The sequence below is a fragment of the Zophobas morio genome, unplaced genomic scaffold (assembly GCF_036711695.1).
Source record: "Zophobas morio isolate AGI-343-1 ecotype UQ-CSIRO unplaced genomic scaffold, CSIRO_AGI_Zmor_V1 ptg000017l, whole genome shotgun sequence".
Classification (NCBI taxonomy): domain Eukaryota; kingdom Metazoa; phylum Arthropoda; class Insecta; order Coleoptera; family Tenebrionidae; genus Zophobas; species Zophobas morio.
In genome coordinates this window covers 10,699,531-10,720,331 of record NW_026972122.1, presented here as the reverse complement: position 1 = coordinate 10,720,331, position 20,801 = coordinate 10,699,531, and the positions used below count along the sequence as shown (strand labels likewise).

The window sequence follows — 20,801 nt, the reverse complement described above, 5'->3', positions numbered from 1 at the left end:
ACTTTCTGGCAATTCAGTTTTTAACATTTTAATGGCGCGTAAAATTCAAGAATTCTACTTTGCTGAAATTTAGCAACAGTAAGATGAAAATGCATCAAACGATCCTAAAACAGGACATCGCTGGCTTTTCTGACATAATGTGTAATTTTTTGGAACGAACTATTTTTTCCTGTAATGTTTTAAATGCCTCATCGCACCGATCGAACACAGTTAAGAAAACACGTTTTTTGTTGTAGTACCTTATTTGTTTTATGTATATAGGTAGATTAGGTTAGTGTTTAATAGTTATTTTGTATTAAGGGCATAATTATGAAACTATGGCAAGAGGGAATGTTTAAAACCCGACGAAGGAGGGCGTTTAATTTCCCGAGGGCCATAATTGACAATTATGCCTCTGGTACAATTAACGTTTTATTCTATTTTAGTTTATAAAATATTTGTAACGTAATATTGAGTATTATTTAATACCTAGATAGCAGGTTGTTTGTTAAATAATTCGTTTTTCAAAATGCAAATTGAAGAAGAGGAAAACGTTTATTCAAAAGAAATTTCAGAATTCGAAGTCGCCTAGGCATTGATTTGATGAAATATGATTTTCCTCAACTTTGATAAAAATGATTAATCAATCGTTGCTTGCCAATTTTTGATTGATCTGTGCCATAAAGGCCAATTTATGTCCGCATTTGGGTGCTTATAAACAAGATTATGATTCTCAAATAGAATAAAATAACTTTTCGTACCGGAAATCAAAATATTGAGTACTGTCGTACACAAACAAGGGAAACTTTTAGTTGGAAGTTTAGCAAAATGGTTATTTATGTCAGACAAGTGCTAAGAATGCCGTTTTACTCTGAAACTAGAGAACTTTCCGAAACGAGGCCAACAGTCGCGTTATACGGAGAAATCCTAGGAGGAAAATAAAACAGTTCTGGTGTATGCACCACAGTATTGTCTATACGAAATCCAGACATCTACCAAGTTTAAATTACATTGATCGTTAATTAATATGTAACAATAAATAATGTCTATCTTGATTAAATAATAAATGAATGTTGTTTATTAATTGTATAAAATGGGAGCAATTTATAGGTGTGTTTAAACTTTGAAAATAAATACTGTAAGTAATTATTAAAAGTGAGGAAGGTTATGGTTAAGATTCAAGGAATTATTTAATTGTACTATATATAAAATATAACAACCGTGCTTTGATTGCGATTTAAAATTTATCAGAGCTCAAATGGCACCCAAAAAGTTCGCAACACAATTAATATTTAATTTAAACTACACTCCGTTCTAAAAATATTTCTTCCCTGGATTAAAACCTGGTAGTCCGGCTTCCTCAAAACACGCGCCAAATGAGGAAAGTATAATTAATTGTTTTTATGAGAAAATGACATTTCTTCAATAACGGTAGGTACTATATTTTTACATAACCAATCATGCAACACTTAACCTAAATGTTTAATAACTGTTTCAGGCGATGATTAAAATTGCAATTATTTATTACTGCTTGTACCTGTGTTGCTAGGAACATTAAAAACAGCAACTGTGTATGTATTTGGTTTTTACGAAGTGCCGTGCACTAGAAAAGTAGCGTAGCGATTTTTTCTAAGCGACCGAAGCTCGCAACAAGATGACACACTGCGTGTATGCTAGTCCATATTTCATTGCGTGACAAAGCAGTTGGACAACGTTACTTATTTATTTGTTGAGCAGCGTCACTCTATGCAAGGAGCGACACCTTAATTTGGTTAGATCTTGATGTCTCCGCACCTTTTCGAGCGCTTAAATGTGTTTTGACAATCGACAACGACAATCGTCCCCTGAATAACAAATTAGGTGATTGTGGAAGGGTGTATCCGGAAACGCCGGTTAGTCACTATGTCCACATCCGCCCAAGTTAGACAAGGAGTACGTGGCTAGGAAGCAGAAATGAAACCGCAGACGTTTTATAATACAAATTTATTATGTTTTTTCTTAGATACACAATATCCCTCGCGAATTATATCAGAAAAACTTTACAAAGCTACTTTCGATTTTAAAAATTAAGAGGTAAAAATAATGTCTCTTACAATAAAAAGGACAATATGAGCATTTAACGCGTTACAACATTACAGCAGCGTGCAACGAGCGATTGGACATCCGTTCGAGATGTAGAATGACTCGTTGCAGGTTATTTTCTGATTGGTGTAACAGTCACAAGGAAGTTGAATACTGTCAAAACCGTCTAATTCTAAAATTATCACAAATTTCAGCGTATGCTCCGTTCTTTAACTAAGTGTTCCAATAAAACTAGTGCTTGAATTTAGATTAAGATTTTAGAGAGACCGGTTAAAAGACTAATTCACACCAATCATATAGCACAAGATTACTGACATGAACAAGCAAGAACACAAACAAAATATTGCTGAAATGATTGCAAAACTGCTACAAAATCAAGGAATACAAAAACCTTACCATGACCTTATGAGAAGACTCGGCAACTTACAGCTACTTTTGTGCTTTTGGGAAACAAAATCAACTTTTGCTCGCTTTTTTAAAGGGCAAAACACCACAAACGGGTAAAGTTTTCACATCCAATAATTTCATACACTATACGGTACAAAGCTTTCGGGTTCAAGGGTAAGAGGTAAGGAAATAATTAAAGAAGAGAACAGCGGGACTAGAGATTTTTTTATTAAAAAACCCTAACTGTAATTTCTCAGTATCAAATATTTAGAGATAGCAATGGTATAAGAAAAGCTAACACGAAATGCTTATTTTAAATAATTAAAAAATAAAGACCGCGTTCTTGAAACGTACCTCGCGATTGAGCGGAACACGTTTAAAAAACACAAGTCCAACTTAAGAAAAGTATCCTAAATATCCCTAAAACAATGATCGGTATTTATTGAGACCACAGTCTAAAAAATCATAAATAAACCAAAGTAGACTACCTTATAAGCACTTGCATCGAAGCCAAAAGTCGAATATCTACCGAAAATAACAGGAGGAACGTGTTGGTTTTTGATGTTGTTTCAATCGAATGCTTATAAAATAACCTACATGGGAACAATGAAAATTAAAATCAATGATCGCAGTTACACGCATAATGATTGTTTAAAGGAAATCAACCGTTCCTACATTGAATTATACTGATGATGATGCACTCGAATATACACATTGCTGTTCGCTGTTATTATTGAAAAAAATACAACTTTTGTAATATAATAATAGTCGCCGCACGGCAATGGCTGTGTTGCAGCGGCCCGCACTATCTGAAACAAAGGATCCTAATCAGCCAAACTAACTATCTCGCGAACACACTCTGCTAGTTCACGTCATTCGAGCAGAACACCGATTCCACAAAATAAATACCCACCTCTAGTATCCGCAGGTAATTAAATAATCACCTAGCTTTTCTACAACTGACGCTGCTTGTTGAGGTTGGATAGGATCTTCGTAAAGGGATACTACGACAGCTGGAACAAAGAGCAAAATAAATCACAACTCGACCGCAGGCTAGATGGGGCAAACATCAATTTTGTTATTTTAACAGCTTTTAGCATAAAAACACAAAGAACTTCTTCTAGGCATAATCTAAATTCGCAATTTAAATAATAATAAAAAAAATCGTTTCGTTATAATAATATAAGCTCACAAAAAAATTACACAGCAATCACGATTTCTAATTTTTGTCAAATTTACAATTATTCTGGCACATGTGTTGCATATAGGATTAGATTTGACACACAATACCCGACCAATTTTTTTTAAATTATCAAAGTTCGGCGTACAATGCCACGTTATGCAAGATTTCGAAATCGGTAAATACGATTTAAGTCAAAACCTCATTCAAAACTTCGAAACTGACAACAGCAAAGTTAAATGAAATCCGTTCAAGCTACGAGAGTGTGCCTCGCTTAGTTTGCATAACCGTACACAATTAGCACGTTGCGACTTGTAGAACACGCCAGAACCTGCATAGTGACACTAATAGAAACATGCAATGCAGGTAAATCAGTGTTTATCCAACAATAAATGTTATAACATCACGACGCTGTGTATAAAAATGGCGTCTCGTGATTGTGTAGACAATCCACACGTCTATGGTAACTTTGTTACACAAAATCAAAGACAAAATGTAAACCAGTTTGTACGAGAAGAGGTGTATACCGCCTACTTTGGGTTCAAAATAGGTATTCAGGACACAAGCTAGATTCGACATATAGTGTACTGTACGTGTGTAGAAGGTCTAAGATTGTGCAAACATGGGAGGAAAGCAGCTATGCCCTTTGTAAACCGATTAGACTTTATAGCCACATTAGCGACATTTTGCTACGTTAACGTAAAAGGGTCCAATGTTCAAAACAAGCTAGTAGATACCCTGTTATTTCTGGTTATATAAGGGCCTACACTATTGAATATCCTGTTTTTGTTGTGTTTCTTGTCAACTGCTTTCGCAAACATCTGTGTAGTCGTACGAGGTACTAAATTGTGCTAGTGACTATGAAGACAATTGACAACCAGAATTGTTTTCACAAACTGAACTAAAAGATATTTAAATCTAACAAAAAAGGTGAGGAACTCTTAGGTGTAAAATTCAAACCTAATGTACACGCAACTACACTTCCATTACTTTTCTTCTGATGGTTTTCTAGTATTCTCCCAGGATATTTCTACAATTGCGGACTTCTTTTGATATATTCTACGGAGCAAATGACTGGAGACCTTTTATAGATTTTCCAAAACTTAAAGGTAGTATTGCTTCATAATAGAAATAAACACACCCTCCAGTCCTACTCCGCGTTCAGCACATGTAAAAAAACGGAAATATTAAATTTCTTTTGGGGAAAAACACAAGTGAATGGTATACGACGAATTTAAAGTAGTAGAACTGCTTCTTAGTTAAACAAAAACGTGAACGCGGTACTTCCTTGACAAAAAAAATATAGTCCAAGTATTTAAGTAAGAACATTAAAACATTCTGGGATAATAATAAGAATGGTCAATTATGTAGCTACAGTGGACAAGTGTCAAAAAATAAAACTTTAGGCCGCAGCGTAAGTGTTTGTTGTCTGTTATTGAATACAAGTCTCCACAGTTGTACGTCGACATGTAACATGCTGTTTACAGTTATCGCAATGCTTAGAAAACCAGAAGAGACCAGTGCTAGAAGTATCAAACCCATTTATTGTTACGAGATCAATATTAATTTTTCAAAATTTCAGTTTGTTAGTTTCGCCAACAAATAGGACGTCGACAAGAAAAGCGTCAAGTGACCTTCTGTATCAAGATGATGGTACAGTTTAGAATCAAAAAGTAGTTATAATAGAGTAAAATGGCCCACTGGATGTTTTGGATGTCAGTCACCTATAACGTTTATCCAGGACGAGTTACAACCGGCCGTTACTTGAAAATTTCGTGTGGTTCGAAGAATAATTAAGTTCTTTGACCTGGACACGAATATCTTAAATTATAATCGCCGCCAAACCACCCATTCCTTGAATAAAAATACTGGAATTTTTGCAATTTAATCCGCACCCTTCTAGATACATCGTTAGACAGTTAAGTCGGCATGAGATGTGACGAAAGAAAAAAACCAAAGCAAATATCCCATCTACACCTTACTATCTTGGTTGTTTAGGGTTGTTGCTACTTTAAACAAAGCTTTCAGAATTACTTAACCGAAAGGATCGTTTTTGGTACAGAAATACCGGGATTTTTTTAATTTGTGATCTAGTTTTCAGGAAGTGAATGGGTGTATGATGCCCAACCCTGTCGTCAGGGAATTTTGTGAAAAATTCCCTGGTGTTGCTGTCCTTGAAGCCAAATTTTCAAAGACCCTCAATGATGTGTTAAAATTATTTCGTGGGGCTGGGAGAATTAAGAGGAAATCAGGAAATCATACATTAACAAAATAAACTCCACAGGCCACCGGAAATGGTCCGACAGGTTATGGATGATAACCCCTCATACATGTGTCTTCTTTATCTGATACAACCCCTATAACTGTTTTATTTTTAACGATTAACCTATAGTCCTCTAGGAAAATTTGTATTATTTTTAAATACTCGTATCTATCCGATTGTAAGCAAATCCTCTTATTATCACGGACCACTGCTTTTTTACTACAAAAAATCGAATAGAAACAATTTTCTAAAATAAATAATTATGACACAGTGATTTATTAGCTGTTAAAAATAGAGACACTTCTGACAGCTTGAATCAAATTTTGGTATTTCCCCGTATTAATTGTATTTTGAAGAAAAATTGTGGCCGTCTCTTTAAAAATAGAAGGCATTAACATCTTGAAGGAGGTGGTTTTACCAAATGACAGGAACTGGCAGAGTGGCTATTAATAAGAGGCCAAGAAGTTCACCAATAAGGACATTTTCAAAAGATACAACACTCACTACTGATCCATTGAAAATTTGCATTTATTCAAGCCAGGGGGAAATCAAACAGCTTGGAAATTTAATGTATGGGTTGGCATAGTAAATAATACCATAATTGGACCACACTTTTTTTATATCAACCTGAATGGCGAGTAATATTTTCGTATTCTGCGGCAAATGGAAGAAGGTTATAGATAACTGACCACTGAGTCACGTCCAAAAATTTGTATTTTCAACAGGATAGTGCACCACCTCACAACGTGAGAAAAGTGGATATTTTTTAACAGAAATTATTCAAAACCGTTCGATGGGGAATAAAGGGTTCAACAACATGACCTTCAAGATCGCCTGATTTGAACCAAACAGTTTATAGGGAATGCCACACCAGGCATTCGTAAACGTGCGGAAATATGTATCGAACAAAACTGTGACATTTTTGAAAATTTGTTGTGAGAAATACTTGTGCTTTGTATTCAAATTTAATTCTTAGCCTGTTCTACTACTTATGATGTTTACACAAAAAAATATTCACAAGTTAAATTCTCGTTTCGAAGTGGTCTATATTTTACTTAATGGTGGTTTTTGTCCATCAAAACATTTTATTTAAATTTAATGGACCTATACAGATGAAAAGATGAAATAATTTCGGAGGCTTTCGCGGTCGGAATCAATACATGATCGTTTTCCGGGTTGGAACCGTGTTAATCGAGTTTTTGGGCTCAACGTTTCGCACACTTTCGTAAGTGGCATCTTCAAGAGCAGGGTTAAGAATATTGAGTTACCGTGCTCTTTTGCCTTATTCTTAACCCTGCTCTTGAAGACTGCACTTACGAAAGTGTGCGAAACGTTTAGCCCAAAAACTCAAAACACGGTTCCAACTCGGAAAACGAAAAACATGTATTAAATGAAAAGATGGTTTTTAATTTTACTGAATAACTTTTTTTATGAATTTTAGAATATTGGTTGCTTTGATCTTTGTGGTAAAAATAAAACGATTGACTTATTAAAAAATACACTCAGCATACCATTTTTGAGAATATAAAGTTGATGTCATTTCCGGTGTTATCGGAAGTCAAAATTAAAGAATGTGTTTACCGTTAAAAGATCTAATACCATACAAATTTGTACAAAGAAGAAATGACATATCTTCAAAAATAAAAATTTACAGGGGTTGTATCAAATAAAAAAGACACTCGGTATCTTTAAGAAGGCTTTCACAAGTTGACTTATCATATCCAACTGTTCAAAAAATTGTTACGTTGTTTCCCAAACAAAATCCAGATGTTTCTAGAACTTAAACCACCTGATTATGAAAAGAGAATGATTTGTTGTAACTGATTTAATCAAACAATGAACAATGGATCTTCTCGATATAAAGTTTTTTAGTGGTTTTATTTATCAGGATATGTAAACTTGCAAAATATGAGGATGTGGAGTGCATAAAATCTATACTATTTGGTGTCATTTTCTTTGAGGAGTCAGTAACAGCTGCGACATATCAGAAAAAGCTGCAGGGATGTATTGACCAGCTTGATCCTAAAGAATTGCAAAATGGAAATTTTCCGCATGACGGCGCAACAGCTCATGCAGTTCAAACAAGTTTGAACTTTCTAGGGGAATTTTATGACGTTCGTTTTATTAGCTCCCACACAGACCGACTTTGAAAAACACTATTTTTAAACAATTAGTGGATAATACCACTGAAAACCTAAAAGTGACAATCATACAAGAGTTTGAAAGTATCTCGTCGGAAGTTCTTACTCGAATATTTGAGAATATGAAACGCCGAGTCAATTTATGTATTGAAGCTGGGGTCCAACACTTGCAGCAATTGTTGTAACTTCAATTGAATATGTTACGCTTATAAATTTCATTTTTTTTTTTTTTTAATTGAAAACTGTACGACCAACTTTTCGGTCGAATCTGTCAACAAATCAATAAAATCACCCGGTAGACGGCGCTGCCGCTATTCAAGAACTGCCAAGTTTTATTCACCACTTTGAAGTTTTGCAATACATTTGGTCAAAGTTGAAATGAAAAAGTACCTCAAACTTAAATTATTTTCTTTCGAAGCGAATGTTCCTCTTTCCATAACACAAAACAAACACAACACTAATCGTACAAATTCAGTATAGTTAATTCTTCACAACAGTTCACTATTACGGTGTTTTCCATTTAAATAATCATGTCACATATAAAAAAACAAGTCGATAAATGCCGTAATTAACGTCAAACAATAGCGGTTTATCTATAACTTGAAATATACTAACATTTTTCTTCTGTAAACGTGAAAAGTAACTAATTCCACACCATAGTTAACTACTTGTTCTAACTGACATACTTATCTTACGTAACTGTACATGCTAGAAGTCATTCTTTATGAACAATCACGACAAATGTTCATCTGCCAATGACGCAGTGTCAGAAAAAAAAATATGTCGAAAACCAACAATAGATCAAATAAAATTCGGAACAGCAAATAATCTGTTTTTGCACTATTTGAAATAATACTATCATTATTGTGTAAAGTCCAGACAACCTATATATGACGAAAAGTGTTTTCTTCAAAATAAAAATTAATATTATTACGGCCAGATGCATTTTATAACACTTGTGCAATTTATCCTTGGACCCACATCACTTTATCGAATGGTTGCGATAAATCATTTTATTACCTGAAATAACGATTTTAAAACAATCGACATAAACGAAATATTTATCATCGCAACAATAAAAAAAATCATTCGAATGAAGCCTAATTTTTTATGATTCCTCTTTGCCCCAAAGGTTCCTAACCTTTTCTAACAAAGTTTCAAAAGAACTACACCCGTACCATCAGTTCCAGATATACTAAAAGGGTCATTACACGCAATTACGCGCTTACAGGTAGCAGAAGTAACGGCACTGACAAAACACCATTTAAAGAAACTGGTACCGAATCGTACCTCCAAACCATAACCACCGCAAAAATAAAAAGTAAACGCAGCTGCGAAACAACCTTACATAACAGCATCATCTCCCAGACTGGCTGCACAGAGTGAATATTCCGGAAAAAATAAGATTATGTGCCTATAAAAAATTCGTAAACAGTCCATTATCTTGTCGTTCGCGCATCAGCAACAAATAGCTTCCATCAAGCGCATATTCAACCTTCTCGGAACTCATACGTTTTTAAGGGAAAACAGCTCAGTCAGCACTCAATGGTAGTATGTGTGGGCGAAAACTGGCACACCTTCCTCGCATATATTTTCCAAATCGTATGTTGACCCGCGTACGCACCAAAATAATTCTCTGACGTGTTCCCCTCGCACTCACCTTGCGTCGTCTTCATGCAGTGGACTCCAACCTTGCCCAATTTGGCCCTAATGACGCGGTCCGTGCCAGAAAGATAGATGTATCTGTTGCCGGCTAAGGTGACACCGGACGACGTAAGAATGTCTTGCTTATCGAAACCTTGAACCAATTTGGCTAATTCTTCTTTTGAAACCTGCAACAAGACAGAAAAGGTTACGACCGACTTTGATTTTGAGAAATGCATGTCGATCGAATTTCGCAATATCGAAAGTGGGTGGTGGATTAAATCGTTAAATTTGAATTCAAACGGCGCCTCGCAACATATGTCCATTGAAATGAGTCACGCGACACACTGTCGACTGCGTCATCATCGTTCCCTTGGCTCAGTTACGCACGCCAGGCTTGCCTTTCCAACGCTTTCCATATATGAGACAAATAGGCTGTTCTTTTTCATCGTGTGCAATAACATCTGGCGAACAGATAGACAATCCTGATTCGATAAACAAAAATAAGGATTCAAACGGGGACAAAAAGCGCAGTCGACCGGTCTCTCCGGGGGATAAAAAAAACTTGGGTAAGAGTCGTCTGAAAGGTCATGTAATTCAACCGACCTTTCCGTCCCGTAATCCAATCACGATGATAAACACGACAACCTCGCCTTGCACTTATCGTTCCTCCGAGGACTTCTTCCGAGCTAATTATAGGGGTAGAAGAAAAATTGGTCTGCTTAAACCAGACGGTTTCAGTGGATCTCCATCATAGCGAATCTCTTGTATAATTAGCATGTCGAGTAACATCAACTCCAACCAAAAACTTTGCCGCAATTCTTAATTTAGCTTGTATATTTTCTTTGACCTATCACTTCATCTCGAAAAAGCCAGACGACTGTCCAAAAAATTAATCCATTGACGTAATTCACTCATTTCCTTGAAATCTATTTTGAGAACCAAACACAATCTAGAAACAAATTTTTGGGGTCCATGTTACAGGTCGAACACCAAAATAGAAGAAATAATCTTACTTTAGTCAAGATTCCCTGTGACTTTGCATTTCAATTAAACCAAAGAAAAAACCTAATGAAACCGAATTCAAGATACATTGAACAATGGAAGAAATCAGACGACATAACAACAATGAGTAAAGTCAAGATCTTATATTATTATAATAGATAGCACGATGAACAATCAAATCAATAACAAAAAAATACCGATTTACTTTCAAAGTGACCGAAGCGAAACGTATTAGAACATTAATTTTTGGCCATTTTATGGCTGATGCACCTGAAAGCTTGCATTGCGTTTCCATTTCGTAAAAGAAAGTAGATGAGTGTGAAACTACTGAATTGGTTTCGCTTTTCTAATTTCCAAGTTTTTTGTTTTAAATGAACTCCTGTGGTCACGTCCGTAGTATCTTCCTAAATCATCTACGAATTCATTAGTCCTAGGTTTAAGTAGTTAGATTAAATCGAACACTCCACGCGAAAATACATCTCACAAAAAGGCGGATTGTATTAAGTGAATTTAAGAATCCAGGAAAAACACCTAAAATGAAATGTGTTTTCGGTTCGAGATCTAGTTAAGAGTGAATAAACTTTATTTAAACTAAACTAGATTTAGTCGTTTCTCTCGTAGCAAGTTTCATTTATCTTGTTAGGTTGGAACCCGAAGAAAAAAGAAAGGCATTACAATTTCATTCGATTTTTCTGAAAAGACGTTTCAGGAGAATTTTAACCAAGTAAGTTTGTAACAAGTAACGCTGAACAAATTAACAATGGCAACTTTAACATGTAATATTTATCTTTCTGCTATACGTTCATCGATTGAGTGGGTTTTGTTATCAAGTATGATTATCCTTTAATCTCGGTTTATTGATTAAGACAACGCTCTCATACCAAGTTATCACAGACTATTGTTAATTCTAACAGTGTGAATTATCAGTATTTGTTCAATGTTATCAAATTTTAATTAAAATAATACTGTCACTGCCTTATTTTTAAATATCACTCACACAATTATAAGATTATTTGGTAAGCCATTGATCGATATAAATAAACGATAATGGAAGTGTTTTTACTTGTGGAAAAAATGTGTTACTGCACAAAAACCAAAAAGTCACAAAAATTGAAGTTACTTAACTTCAGAGCATTATTGTTGAAATTTTTACTGAACTGAGTTCACACAACGAAGCAACGATCAACACCCTGGGTGAAAAAAGCCATCTGACTCTTTTTCAGGCGTTTAATAATAGCTCGTGCCATCATGTGGTGTCAGGAGTCGTTCGTAATTCCTCGGTAGGCAGCGGGGGTTGTTCAAAAAAAAACTTTAGCAGGCGGTGGGAGTTTAATTTCAAGCTAAAAATTCAATTTTAATTAAATTTGTATTTTTAATGAAATTATCCACAAATTAACAGGTAGCGCCTACGAAAAAACAAATAACTTTTTTGTGTTCTAAAAATAAAACTACACAAATTATACCGTCACCAGTTGTGCGAAATGAATCACACTTTAAAACTCTGATGCGTAAAATGATTTTACCTTGATTGGTCATCGAGAAATGTGTCTATTACTTTTCCAACGATATTTATGATTAATATTTAAAGCGAGAATCTACAAGAAGTGTCGTTTAACATTTCACTACTTTTGAATTATTTAGAGATAAATGCCAAACTCTTGATTTTGATACAACCCCTGTAACTTTTTTATATTTAAAAATAAACCGATAATTTTTTAAGTAGATTTGTATAATTTCAAAAATATCCGATAAGTACACCCTTTTATATCACTTCCGGTAGAAATGGAAATGACATCAACTTAGATTTTTTTAACACTATTTAATATATATTTTTTATAAATGGAAAACTTGTTTTTTTACTACAAAAATCAATTACAATATTCTAAAATATTTAAAAAGTTATTTAGTATAAATACAATAACATACAATACTATTTAATTCCAATATAGGTGTTTGATCTGTCACATTTTTAACAAGAAGATCGTTCGTATTTTTCGAGCTTTATCACTGTTGTAATGACTCAAAATAATAATAATAATGCAGAAGTTTTCCAAAATTTCAATAACGAAGACTATTTTCGTGTATGAGATATGCAACAAAAGCTTGAAGTGCACTTGCCAAAGGTTCAACGAATTTATACCCAACCAAGAAAAAATTGTATCGGTGATATTATTTGAAACAAATTATTGACAACTTAACAAAAAGGTCGGTTTAAAGTGAAAAATAGAAGATTCGCAATATCAACAAAGATGATATGATACGGTGCTCAATGTTTTGTTAGCGGTTGTTGAAAATTGATACATTTCTATCCAATAGCATGAATCAAATTTTGGTATTGCCCATTGAGGTTTAGTGTTTCATAAAAGATAATCTTTATTTTGATGAATGGAGAGACAAATATCTCTTGCACAACATTAAAGCCACGTGCGGAACGAGAACAAAACGGTGGCATTTTAAAAAATATGTTATAAAAAATATCTGTATAGTTTCTAATTCGGTTTTATGATAGTACCCTATTGTGTAAAAGTTAACTTTCTTAACCATACCGTTACAATTATACTCTATAATGGTTAAATCCTTATTTATGACTGTCCCATCAAAGGCAGTAGTAATCTATTGTTAAGAGAGTTAACTTTTACACATCATAAAACCGAATTAGAACTAGGGAAACTATACACTTGTATTTAAATTTAATTCTTAGCCTGTTCTGTATTTTATTTAATGGTGGTTTTTGGTCGATCAAAAAGCGTTTTTATTTAAATTTAATGAAATCATGCAAACGGAAATATGGTTGTTAATTTTTCATCTATTTTACTAAATAACTTTTTTATTTATCAATTTTAGAATCTTGGTTGCTGTCGATTTTTTGCAGTAAAAAATGCAAACCATTCACTTATTAAAGAATATACAGGATGTTCCATTAAAAAATACAAAGTTGATGTCATTTCCGGTGTTATTCGAAGTGGGAATTAAAAAATGTGTTTACCATTGAGTTACGCTACGAATTTGTCCAAAGAACAAAGGACCTATCTTCAAAAACAGAAACCGGGGGTGTATCAAATAAACAGAAATGTATGTATGTATATCAAAAGGAGTTATTTACCTTACCAGCGGCATAAAATAATCATTACCACACCAAGGTGATGTTGATAAAACAAGCATAATAATACTTTAGCACATGAATGTGTAACGCAAAATTTTTATTTACTTCACCGAAGGAATGAAAACTAACTTTCCCCATCATTTGAGATGAATAAGGTAGTTAAATGCGGTAATCTAATTTTAAAATTAAAATTTATTTCACCGACGTTGATAAAACCCGATAAGAATCTTTTATTTCTACATGGGCTGGAAATAAGTGTTACGCTTTTTTATCTGAACTGCACTTGAGAGTACAACGGAAAATAACAAATAACATTGGAAACTCGCCGACTAGTTTCCACGGATTATTGACAATTTTTAATTTAAAATATAACCGTATCAACTTTTTATTTTTCTCAGAAAAAGTGTGCCTTCGATAACAATGAACATAAACTTACAACCACGTAATAGTAATTTACACAACTAGTTCGGGATAGCCTGCTTCCCGCATGAACGCTTGTTTGCGGCACGACCGAAGGGAGTGCCGCATTTGCGTGAATGCGGGAAGCAGGCTCACGAACGTGTTGTGTACAATATTTTTTGCAACGAATAAACCTTTAAACTGAAGAAATTAACTGTGAGTTATTTATAAACAATGGCGCCGTCAACACATCACAATGTTGACACTACGCGAGTATTTTAAGGTTACCATGGCAACGGGAAGTTAAAATGCACGTGTGCGGGAAGTTCGAACTCCCGCACCCTGGTGAATGCACGAAAGCCATCAAAAAAGATCATGAGTGCAAAAAATACATTCTATACATTTTCAAACTATTTTGTCACTTTTAAACTCATGGACGCCGTCGTCACCAATTTTCTAAATGGCGGAGTAACATCAACAATTATCGACAAAATGCAATAGAAATACGATGACATTTATTAGTTTTATGTAGTGTCTTTAAAGTTATCGATTTTGAGGTATTCATTTTTTCTGCGCTAATTTAGGAACACCTGTATAGTAAATTCACTTGACTTGTACCTAGTTTTAGTTTTACTAGGTACAAGTCAAGTGTGTTTACTATGTAACAATGACGTCATAACTGCAGATCGAATTAAAAATTTTCAAATTTTGTCAGCCGTGTATCCTATGTAAAAAATCGTTTCCACATTCGAACGTGTTTTTTTCTGTTATTTGTTCCTTTTAGTGAGTTATTGTATCAAAATATGTATTCGTCTAAAAAAATGGTTTTCTAACCTATAAAAAATACAATCGACAAAATCGACCCTACAATTTTAGATTTCCGTTAACAAAACGAAAAATCGAGTTACTTCAACTGCCTTTGCTACATTTCATGCATGAATATTTTTATTAAATTTGATGCGAACACACTGTAAAGTAACCTCATTTGACATACACCTGTTAAAACTTTTATGACTTAAGCGGCTTAAGCCAAACCACCCTTATAAGTCAAACTGGCTGTTGTATTACTTAACTCAGTTAACAGCTACATTATGCCAACAATAGCCAGTTTGACTTATAAGGGTGGTTTGGCTTAAGCCGCTTAAGTCATAAAAGTTTTAACAGGTGTATGTCAAATGAGGTTTGTTTACACATCGTTGTAAGTAAGTATGTATAAAAATGGCAACAATTTTTTATGTTACCAAGTGGACCACACCTTTCATAGAAATACATAAACATATCGTGCAAATTAAGAACATTTATAAATGGTAATCACTCTGTTTCTATGACAACCTTCTACTTAAGCTATTTTTATTCGTTACCAGCTATCGGGAATACTTTGTATTTGCACATTCTTAATTGGCTTGGCATCTGGAATATCGGTCCTATGGAATAAGCAAAAAAAAAAAAAACCGAACGTTGTTAGCCCCCCTTATAAGTTACGTCAAAGAAAGTTTTACAAAATGTGGGCATTAAAATTAATCTGTGATTTTTCACAGTAGCTGTATCAACCGCGTATACATAGAAACGATTATAGAAATAATTGTTGAGGTGCAGTTATCAACGACTGAGATAAATGCAAACGATCAACTTGGCTAGCTGGATTTTTTCCAGATCTATTCATGTTTCACTTTCCTTGTCAAGTAGGAATTTAGAAACAAATTAATGATATGTATTTATAAGTAACGACGAAAATCTGTCAAGTGCACACATTTCAAATTTCGACGATCCCGCAACACCAAACAAAAATTAATCCTACTTAATCATATTACATACCATAAATTTTTATATGACGGGATGTTTATCATATTTTAGTTAAGCTTCCGTTTAATTATGGATACACCACGAATTCCCTTGTCAGTTAACATCCTGTTTTTCCGTTATCAACACTGTCAGTGATTGAATACATTATACCATTTTTAAAACAAATCTTCGACAATGTAATCTCTGAATGTGACAACATAAAGAAAATTATAAACAACATGTAATGGCACATAATACAACACATTTCGCAATCTCTACAAATGTATTGTGATACTGTCCATAATACTATAACAGCAACAACAAAAAGAAAAACACTCGCAAGTATGAGGTACATTTGCAAGTGTGTTTGACGCTGTAGAGAATCATTTTTACGATACAACAAACGAAAGTTCTAAAAAAAAACCGGGACATGTCTACAATGATAGCGAACACTGCACATCCGTCGAACGACAACCATGAAATCATCCAAGTCGCTCGTTTATTTTAATTATGATGATTCATTTCAGCCGTGAGTCTACTTATAATATCACGCTGATAAAGTAACAAACATGAGGGACAACTTTTAAATTTAAATTATCAACGCTAACCAGTTTAATGACATGCACTCTGAATGTTTATTCCACACATTGATGGTCGTTTTACAATTGCCACTTACTGCAGGTCAGCATCAAACGAAATGAGACTGGTAGTCGCCGACTTGCCAACAAAACCAAAACAACCATTATTCTTAACACAAATACCTCCTCTCAGAACAAACAAGACAAAGTTTTAGATCGATGCTGATGTATTTTAGAGACAAGGGAAAAAGTTTTCGCTTATGGTTGCGACTTTGCTTTATTATGAAATATTGTCAGTTATCTTAAGACAAAGGACATCGGGATTGACGTTACGTCCCAGGGGAACTTTGAAAGGAACTCGAAACACCTTCACGTTAAAGTTTGGAAAAGTTTCAACAATATATTTTAATTCTAGGCGCTCTAAAAGGTAAGGGCTTCTAAATCTCGAATAATAATACTGTGAAAGAAATAAATATAATAGAAATATGGAGTTTTGGGTGGTGTTCGTAACTTCTGTCAAAGTAGTCACCTTATGAAAAATTAAATACATTTTAAGTAGTCTGAAATACTGGAAATTTGGTTTTCTCTTATTACTGTACACTTATCGTATACAAATAAACGCTTTAAAAATATAACTGAGTTTGCTCCGGGTGCAAAAAATCATAAATTTTTTATATACATTTTTATAATACAAGTAAAATACCGCTGTTTAGCTAATAAAACGTAACAGAATCATAGGTGTAAATTAAAAATAGATCCAAAAGTACATTCATTACAATTTATGGACAGTGTTTACAAGGTATATAAAAGCAACATCTGGAAGTTGGAACCCTACAATACACGGGTATACACAATTTGCACAAAAAACTTTATTTGAATTTTGTGGGTTAGCCAAATCTCTCAAGGTTCATCTCTTGTGAATTGAACAGATAGGTACATATATCAAAAAGAGAAAACCAACCACTACAGACAAAGATAAATATATAAAGGAAAATTATATTAAATTTATAGGGAGCTACAGAGAATACAATACGTCTTGTTTGCCGAAACACAAAGCATTGTCTCAACATTTCAAAATACGATATTATAAACAAAAAACCCTCGGCTTGACAACAATCAACGCGATATTCTGGCTTTTCTCGGTAATCTCAATTACACGATGAATGAAAGCTGTCAGTAAGAGTTCCACCATTTAGGTAATATGGATTTAGTTCTACGCTCGAATGCACATCGTTAAGAGGATTAATCACGGTTGGTCTTCATAAATTCAAAGAGAAGCGCTATGTTTAGAAATGAAATCTATAGGCAAAACTATCTGCGTTATTATTACACAACAATAAACTGTCACGAACAAACGTAAAAGCGATAGACACCGAGGGGAAACAAATGGAAACGATAACTGAAAATGAACCGTCAGTTAACGTTCCTGAAATGAAAATCGACACAATGCGAAGTTTCCAAAGAATGACTCATATGAAACGCCGAAGGGATCATCAGCGGAAATCGTTATTGAATAATTCAATAAAAATTCTGTCTAAGTGAATTCCCCCAAGCTGCCACCATTTATTTTTAAACTATAGATTACTAACCCACCACACTTATATAAGGTTATAATTTTAAAATTGATGCTTATTATTAAACAAAAGAAATATAAGATGACAATACTTTCTCTATAAAATATGTAGTATAATTTTAGCCAAATACTTTTATTTTATTACTTTAATCGTCGTAAAATATATACTTTTAGGTGTTCATAATTAACAATAATGTTGTAAGTTGTCGGTAGTAAATTCGCCAAGGTGAATTTTTGCATTTCCGCAGCCTGAAGGCTCAATAATTTGTAAAGAACATGGATCAAATCACTTGTGGTGGGTTTATTTGGAGAGCTCAATAAACCGCTTCCGATTTTAGTACTAATAATTTACAGTCCTGACTCGCTCGTGGGTAGCTTACCTGAAAGGATCAAGCTTTTTATGAACTGAGTTTCAGCGATGAATGCAGCTTCGATGGGTATCATCAATAAGCCATCAGAAGTAATTTGGTTAATGTTTATGATCCCAGGACTACAAGCGTACTCATACACAAATATTACTATTAACACCCCAGTCTGTCGTAAAAAAAATTATGGCATGTGAAATTTGACAGGTCTGATTAAGCCAGGTCCAAGATAAACTGCTGTTACATTACATATATGACACCCAGAGATCAATAAAAAACACGATCAAAGGCAGCTAGACTTTTGAAGATTTGTCTTTCATGGATTTTTGGTCCTGTCAATTTGAAAATAACGTTAATTATGACATTTGAACTTTCGTTGTCAGGTAGAACAAATCAGTGCCCACATCGTACGAATCATTTTTGAAATCCCTATATCTTACACTTTATATACCATTCTATCAGAATTGAAATAAATTCTAGTAAAAATTTAGTTCAATTTTTGGACCGCACCTTTTCACCGTAAAAGAGGCTCCATTCTCTCATTATCTAAATGAACTTTCATTTAAATAAATGAATATAAGCATTAAAATAAAGTTTCACAAGCTGCCAACATTTTAGAAGTTATGGCCTGTGTATTCTCAGTTGATCCAAATGATTTTAAAAGCATTCAGGCTTGTAATTGTATTTGAATTAGAAGGATAAAAGCAAATCTTCGGTTGGTCAAAATAATTTCACGGATTTTTCATACAATGCAAAACAACAATAATAACGTCATAATTACTTGATTAATTGTAAATTGAAGTAGTTTGATTAGCTAGAGTAACAGGAAATCACCTTTTGTCTGGGTAGTGTCGGGTCGGGATCTCCGGAAGTAGCCAAAACTCGCTTATTCCGAAAGTTTATAAATAAAAGATTGTTGAATTGTATCTAATGATGTACGTGTTCAAATTGGCGAAGCCTTGATAAACAGCCGACGAAGGTTAAGGCTACGATGGAGCTCAATGACCGTCACCGTCGTCTGAATAACGATCAATAAACGGGTGCATGCAAAAGCTCACCACCCCCACGCGTGGGTCGTTTATTCATCGACTTGGATGAATGAGGGGGCGACTAATACTACAAGAGCGGAACCAAACAGAACGGAAAAATAATATCCATTTCCATCGAGCGTAAAGCGATTAAACGCAGTCATTAAGAAAGCCCCAATTAAGACCATCTCCAACATAAACAAACCTTCGACGTATAAATACATAAATTGCCGGATTTTCGGCTGCACAACCGAATTCCAAGTAAGGCGAGCCGAACGATGGTCCCCGGTAAACAGGTTTCGTGGTGAATTCGATTAAAATTAATACTGTCGCAAGTGCAGTGTGCGTTTCTAAAAAAGGCGAACTCGATTTATTTTTACTGGCCGAATTCTCGGCAACGACGGACGCCATTGCGCCGCCTTGCAGGAGTGCGCTTCCAGCACCTGGTGCACGCATCTAGAGTGCATAGGCAGGGTCCGTATCAGGAGATAAATGCCGGTAGCGACAAATACCGCGGTCGCCACTTACAATTTCTACACGTCGCATAAAACGGCGGCCATCTTGAATTCAGGCCGGCTCTCGGAGAAAAGGCCGCAAATTCGCGATTTTTACATAAACCCACGCAATTTCGGGCCCCGACGAGGCTTGCTCGCCCGAGGCGACCTTTCCCTTCGACCCTTTCGCGGATTCCGGGGCGGAATCGCCGACTCGGCCGACCAAGCCCTACGGTCTTTTGTTCGCGAAAACGTCGATTTTCGGCTTATCGTTGCATCGATTGGGACGTTTCCGGCTTGCGGCGGAGAAACGGTCTATCTGAATGCGAGAAATGTGCAAGACTTACGTCAAATCCTTCCGATCTCGCCCAAACATTTCCATCATGTCCTGCGATGGCGGCTTTTGTTACACATCTTGAAGCCAAAAGTTGCTTGTCTACGTAATCCTGCCAGCTCATTTTGATTAAGGAAATTTAATTTATCAACTCACACACGGAGCAAGCACTAATTTGCAACAAATACAGCAGTTGCCGCACAGCAATTACAGCAAACTGAAGCCGAATAGTTGTCTGGACAGGATTGCAGTAACGGAAGTATCGGTTGACAACTGAGCAGACGCAGGACGAGCGCGCGCTGCCAACATAATGAAGAAAACTAGAGCGGGGAATTCAAATTCCCAGATTAATTAGTCCGCCCACGCACTTCACCATTCTCGTACTTTCACAAAGTCGAATTTTAGGTGGTCAAGTAGAAATAGAAGTTGGAATTATAGTTTTATTGAAACAACATTATACAAAT

General features: G+C 34.9%; 1 protein-coding gene across 2 annotated transcripts; it reads right to left on the bottom strand.

The window, feature by feature from the left end:
- Positions 1-1,947: 1,947 nt before the first annotated feature.
- On the bottom strand, positions 1,948-20,601 carry LOC135130648 (profilin). Of its 2 annotated transcripts, none has more exons than XM_064058075.1 (4): positions 20,351-20,601; positions 9,693-9,864; positions 3,362-3,461; positions 1,948-3,253 (listed from the first exon to the last, which is right to left on the bottom strand). In XM_064058075.1, exons 1-3 carry the CDS (start codon positions 20,459-20,461, stop codon positions 3,364-3,366), a joined length of 381 nt encoding a protein of 126 aa, XP_063914145.1. In that variant the 5' UTR covers positions 20,462-20,601; the 3' UTR covers positions 1,948-3,253; positions 3,362-3,363. The 2 variants fall into 2 exon arrangements, with proteins under 2 accessions (XP_063914145.1, XP_063914144.1); XM_064058074.1 differs by having other exon boundaries at positions 1,948-3,257; positions 20,351-20,600.
- Between the last annotated feature and the right edge of the window lie 200 nt (positions 20,602-20,801).